Source organism: Epinephelus lanceolatus, chromosome 8, assembly GCF_041903045.1.
Source record: "Epinephelus lanceolatus isolate andai-2023 chromosome 8, ASM4190304v1, whole genome shotgun sequence".
Classification (NCBI taxonomy): domain Eukaryota; kingdom Metazoa; phylum Chordata; class Actinopteri; order Perciformes; family Serranidae; genus Epinephelus; species Epinephelus lanceolatus.
Genome location: NC_135741.1, coordinates 7,501 through 13,136, shown reverse-complemented (window position 1 = coordinate 13,136; position 5,636 = coordinate 7,501). Strand labels below are relative to the sequence as shown.

At 47.5% G+C, this 5,636-nt stretch overlaps 1 protein-coding gene across 1 annotated transcript in view; it reads right to left on the bottom strand.

Annotated features, from left to right (window-relative positions):
• Positions 1-5,636, bottom strand: part of LOC144464175 (uncharacterized) — a 6,320-nt gene continuing 684 nt past the window's right edge. The window contains exons 1-3 of the mRNA XM_078170320.1: positions 3,392-5,636; positions 1,083-1,478; positions 1-9 (exon numbers count right to left, since the gene is read on the bottom strand). The exon at positions 3,392-5,636 is cut by the window's right edge and continues 684 nt beyond it. Coding sequence (XP_078026446.1) covers positions 1-9; positions 1,083-1,478; positions 3,392-5,636 — 2,650 coding nt within the window. The remainder of the gene's footprint in view (positions 10-1,082; positions 1,479-3,391) is intronic.

The following is a 5,636-nucleotide window of genomic DNA, read 5'->3' as shown; positions in this document are numbered from 1 at the left end:
CTAAGGGGCCTGTGCAAAAGAAGGGGAGGAGGGAGTTAAATGTAACTAAAAAGGGCAAAGAACAAAATAAAAAAATGTGGAGATGTATGGTGGGGTAAACTGGGAATCGAACCCTGGTCTATTGGTTGATAGGCCGGGGTATTAGCCTCTGGGCTAAGGGGTCTGGACTGAAAAGGAAGGGGGGAGTTATATATACCAAAGCTGGGTAGAAAAATAAAAGTGAAGGAAAAGTGGAGATGTTTAGTGGGTACAACCGGGAAGCGAACCCTGGTCTGCCGTGTGAAAGCCATGGTTTTTGCCTCTAAGCCATATGGTCTGGATGATTTATGGGAAGGTGTAACTAAAAGAAGATAAGATGAAGAAAAAATAAATTAAAAAAAAAAAAAAAAAAAAAAAAAAAAAAAAAAAAAAAAAAAGAAAAAAAATAAATAAATAAAAAAATAAAAAAATAAATAAATAAAGTAGAAAGAGAGGGTGGGTGGGAAGGTGGGGGTTGAGAAAGAAGGAAGTTAGTCATCGTTTAGGCCTCCGGGTACAGTTGTTGCAAGTTTGTGTATCCATATTTTTTCTGCTCTTTTCCTTTGTCCGATGGTCCAGTGGTCGTTGTTTTCCAGTCCGGTGATTATGAGGTGGGTGGGTGAGTGTAGTTGAAAGTGCTGTACCAAGGGGGTGGAAAGTCGACCTTCCCTAATGTTGTATAGGTGCTGAGACAGGCGGGTGTGAATGGAATGTTTGGTTTCGCCTATATAGTGTTTGTGACAGAGTGTGCATGTGATGATATAAATGACATTGGTAGTGGTGATGGAGAGGTGACCTATGGTGGGAGATGCGGTGTTGGTATGTGGGTTCTGAATAAATTTTCTATTTTTATAATGGTGGCTGTATTGAAGTGGGGGTGTGGGTCTATGGTCTGTGAATTTGGATCTGGTGAGAATAGACTGAAGGTTCTTGTGTTTCCTGTATGCTGAGATGATTTTATGGTGTTGAAAAGCCGGGTGTTGAGACTGAAAACTAGTAAAATTGTGTTTGATGGTACGGTGAAAAGCAGTAGTTCTATGGGAAAAGGTGGAGACAAGAGGTACCAGGTGTGGTGTGGAAGGAGAACTGTGTGTGGTTGTGTGTGTATGTGAGTGTTTCTGTGGAGGATTCGAGCCGCCTCCGTCTAGCGGGTTGGGGTTAGGGATGGGGGGTGAAGGGTGGTTGGGGTTAGGGGAGGGTGTGGGTTGTGGGTCGGGGTTGGGATTAGAGGGAGGATTCAAGCCCTGGTTAGGGTAAGGGGAAAGGTGGGGGGCATGGTTAGGGTTAGGGAAAGGGGGAGGAAGAGGATTCGAACCCTGGTTAGGGTAAGGGAAAATGTTGGGGTTGGGCGTGGGGGATTGGAGTTGGTTAGGATAGGGTAAAGGATCAGGTAAGGGGTTGGGGTGGGGGGAAATAGGAGGGGGAGGAGTGGGCTGAGGAGGCAGCTCGGGTCCTGGGACCTGGGGTGGAGAGGGGGAGGGGAGGGGAGAGCGAGTGGGAACGAGAGAGGCCAAGGTAGTAGATTTAATGTAACGGAGGAATCGTTTTGAATAGCCTCTGGGGCGTAAACTATGGAAGAGGGTATTGGTGGCTTGGTGAAAGTCTGTCTGGTTTGAACAGATACGGTAAAAGCGGATGAGTTGTGATTTGATGATGCCTTTGAAAGTGTGTTTGGGATGGTAGCTTGATTTATGGAGTAGTGCATGTGTGTCCGTGGGTTTGAAATAAACTTTTGTCTGTAATGCTTTGTGTGAAGTGTTGGTTTGGCTGAAGAAGACTGTGGTATCTAGGAAGTTGACATGTGTGGGACTTATTGTGTGTTTAACAGTAATGGCCGGGTGATGATTATTAAGAATGTCGATGAAGTCTATGAATGTGGATGGGTCATGGGGCCAAATACCGAAAATGTCATCCAGATATCTCAGGTAGAGTGTGGGTTTTAAGGGGCATTTGTTGAGGGCTTCTCGTTCCCACTCGCTCATGTAGAGGTTCGCGTATGATGGGGCAAATCTCTGACCCATGGCTGTCCCATGTGTTTGTAAATAGTATTGGTTATTGAATAGGAAGTCATTATTGATGAGACAAAGTTTTATTAGTTCTAGGAGTTGTGAGTCAGGACGATGAGGGTCTGGGTTTCTATTGAAAATTGTGCGTAATGTATGTAAACCTAATTCTGTGTCAATATTGGTGTAGAGGTTGTCAATGTCAATGGTAAAAAGCTGGGATTGAGCAGGGACAGCCATGGGTCGGATCATTTGAATGAAATGGTAGGTGTCCTTAATGTAACTGGGGTGCTGAGTGGAGAGGGGGCCTAGGAAATGATCGATGTATTCTGAGACATGGTATGTAGAGCTGTTGCAATCTGAAACTATTGGTCTGCCGGGGGGAACTTCAAAGGGAATGGTCCAAGTGTCAGGTGGTTTGTGTATTTTGGGTAGTAGGTAAAAATAACGGGGTCTAGGTTGATCTGGTCCTGAGAGGTAAACTTTTTGTTTGGATGTGATGTATTTTTTATTGTAAAGTGTTTGTATAATGTTCCTGAGTTGGTGTTGAGTCCGTGGTTGGATGGTGTCTTGGAGTTGTTTGTAATAGGTGGTGTTATTGAGCTGACGGTTTGCTTCCAGCTGGTATTGTTGACGGTCCATAATGACGATTTTTGAGCCTTTGTCGGCTGGTTTAAAAATGATATTGGGGTTGGATCTAAGACTGTTGAGGGCCCTGCGTTCTGACCCCGAGAGATTGTCCGGGATATCTCTAGGGGGCCGGAAACGTTGCAGGGCCCTTATGTTTTGTTGAATGAGTTGGTGGGTGAGGGGGTGGAGATTGTCTGTTTGTGGTTCCCAATGAGATGGATGGATAAAGGGGGTCTGTTGACGGGTCGGTTGGAGGTGAAAGTAGTCTATGATCTTGAGTCGTCTATGGAAAAGGTGTAGGTCCCTTTGAAGTTCCTCCCGGTCCAAGTGACGGGGGCGAGGGATGAAGGAAAGCCCCCTCTCCAGGAGTTGGCGTTGGGGGGTAGAGGGTGTAAAGAGGGTGGCCAGGTTGAGGATATTGGAGGTGGAGTTCCACCCCAGGTCCTGATTTGATTGTGTGGGATGTGTATGGGTGTGAGGGCCTGGGTTGGGTTTGGGTGTCATTATAAATTTAATTGATTGAGCCAGTTTTGAAAGATTCGTTTTGCTGTGGAGGGGGTCCAGTGGATGTTATCCTTTTCTGTCTGAAAAGTGTCGTGGGGGATCTCAGTGAGGATAGGGAAGTGTGTGGCCATGGTGTTGTTGATCAATTTGAGATTGTTTTTCTGCGTGGGAGTAAGGTGGGGTGAATAATTCATTATGGGAAAATAAATGTCTGCATTAGGGAAGGTCGACTTTGCCTGGCGGAAAAGGGCTTTCAGTTGTTTGATGGATGTTTGTTTGGGATCCTGATCTTTGTTATTGATGCCGATGGAGATGACGAGAATTTTGACGTGGGGGTTGGGGAGAGCTTTTTCACAGACCTTAAGGAAATGATAGGTGTTTGCACCGGGGTAACTGTCCAGTTGTATGTTAAAGTGGGTGTGGCCGGGGATGCGGTTTATGTTTGAATCTCCAATGATTAGGACTGGCTTTTTAGCTTTAAAAAACCAGTCCTGGATTTTGCGGGTGGGTCTTGCGATATGGTAGTTGGGCCTGTGGAGGGTGAGGTCTGGGGATGTGGGAGTTGTAGCTGTGGAAGTAGGGTGGGGGGGAGATGAGGTGGTGGGGGAGGTCTCTGGTTCTTGGATGAGGGAAAGAAGGGAGGGGGAGTTGGATCTAAGAGGAGTGGAAAGATCTGTCGTAAGTGACTCTTGGAGGTCCAATTGGGAGGCTGAGGCAGATTGTGGAGGGGAACGTGGAGATGGGAGGGGGGAGGGGAATGGGTAGGTAAGGGTTGGGTGAGTGGGAGGAGGTAGAGTAGGGGAGGAAAAAGGGGAGGAAGAGGGTTGGGTGGGTTTTAATGGGTTAGAGGGAGGGGGTAAGGGTGGTGGGGTATGGTGAGGGGGAGGGAGGTGGTTGATAATGGGCGCTGTGGTGAGCGCATGGAGTGTGGGGGATGCCTTGGTGCCCGGGGAGATCAGGCCGGTATGCCCACCGACAACAGGTTTTTGTGGAGAGGGCTCAGATGAGGTTATGTTGGGGTCATGATCGACCTTATTCAACCCTATCATCATGTTTGCCGACTCTCTGGGATGTTTTGTAGTTTTTTTATCCGTTGGTGGTGCGCATTGTCCGGCCTGACTCACCCGGGCCTCATCGGCGTCTGCATAGGGGGAAGAGGGGAGAATGGTGTCAGTAATGTGGACCGAAACATTAGAGTGTGTGCTGAGGGTAACTGTGTGGAGTTCTATCTGGTTATGGGGTTGGGAGGTGGGTTGATAAACCTGAGCGATGGTCTGGATAGGGGCTGGAGGCTTGGGGGTCTTGGTGATAGGGGGAGTCGGGGGAAGAATGGGGGAAATTGGGGTATGGGATGTAGTGTGGTTGGTGTCTTCTGTTGTTGGCAGTGGTCCCCAGGTAACTCTTCTGGTTTTGGTAGTTTGTGGTGTGGATGTTATGGGAGCCGGTGGTGTGTTTTCCGGGTTCAGTTGTTTCTTGGGTGGTAGAGCGATAATCGTCGTGGTCCGTGGTGTTTTAATAGGGCCTCTTCTGATGGGTTTGGAGTTGTTGTAGCTGGCGGCGATATTTGTCTTCTGGTAGACAGGGTGAGGTGAAAGTAGAGGGATAGGAGTAGGCTGGGGGTTGGTATTGTCTTTGGGTTGGGGTGTAGTCTGGGTTTCTGCAGTGGCTTGCTGGGGTTGGGTGGGTGTTATGGGGTGGTGTTCTTGTATTTCTTCTGCGATGGATTTCCGGGGGCCCAGGTAGAGAGAGAGAGTGGAAGGGGTAGTTGATTTAGGCAGATGGGGGTATTCTTCTTCTTGAATGGTAGGTAAAGTATTGGATGTCGGTTGTCTCTGTCGGTGGTTCGGATAGAGTTCTGGTTGTGTGGTTGTGGTGGTTGTATGGGTTGGTTGTAGGAGCTGTTGCACTGCTTGTAGGGTGTTGGTTGTGAGCCTGGATCCGTAACGTTTTCTGGCCCAACCAGTGGCTATCTGTAGAGCTAGTGGGTTGTGGGAGGATGTATCTATGGTGTCTATGGTGGCTGTGTAGTGTTGCTGTAAAATAGAGATAGTGTTCTGCATCCATTGAGTCGTGTTCTCATATATTCTGTTCCGTGTTTCTATTGTGGGTGTGGATGGTTTGATGAAATCTGTGAGACGGGTTACTTGACGTAACATACCTGGTGGAAATGTTCCGGTGGCTAAAGCTGTGTCCATAATATGTTTATGATGCAAAGCCTGTATCAGTTTGAAATATTGTTTGCTAGCTTGTCTGGTTTCAGGATCTGGTGGATGAGTGAGTACCGGTGTGTGTATGGAATGTTGTTGGGTGGAAATAGGAGGTCTATGTGTTGGGGATTGTGTGAAAAGTGACATAAGTGGTTGTGGTGTAGTGCTAGGCTTAGATGTACGAGTAGGTGTAGGGGTGTATGTGTGTGTGTGTGTGTGTGTGGAGGAGCCATTTTGAATTCCGCTCCTCTGTGTAGACTTCACTCTAAAATAA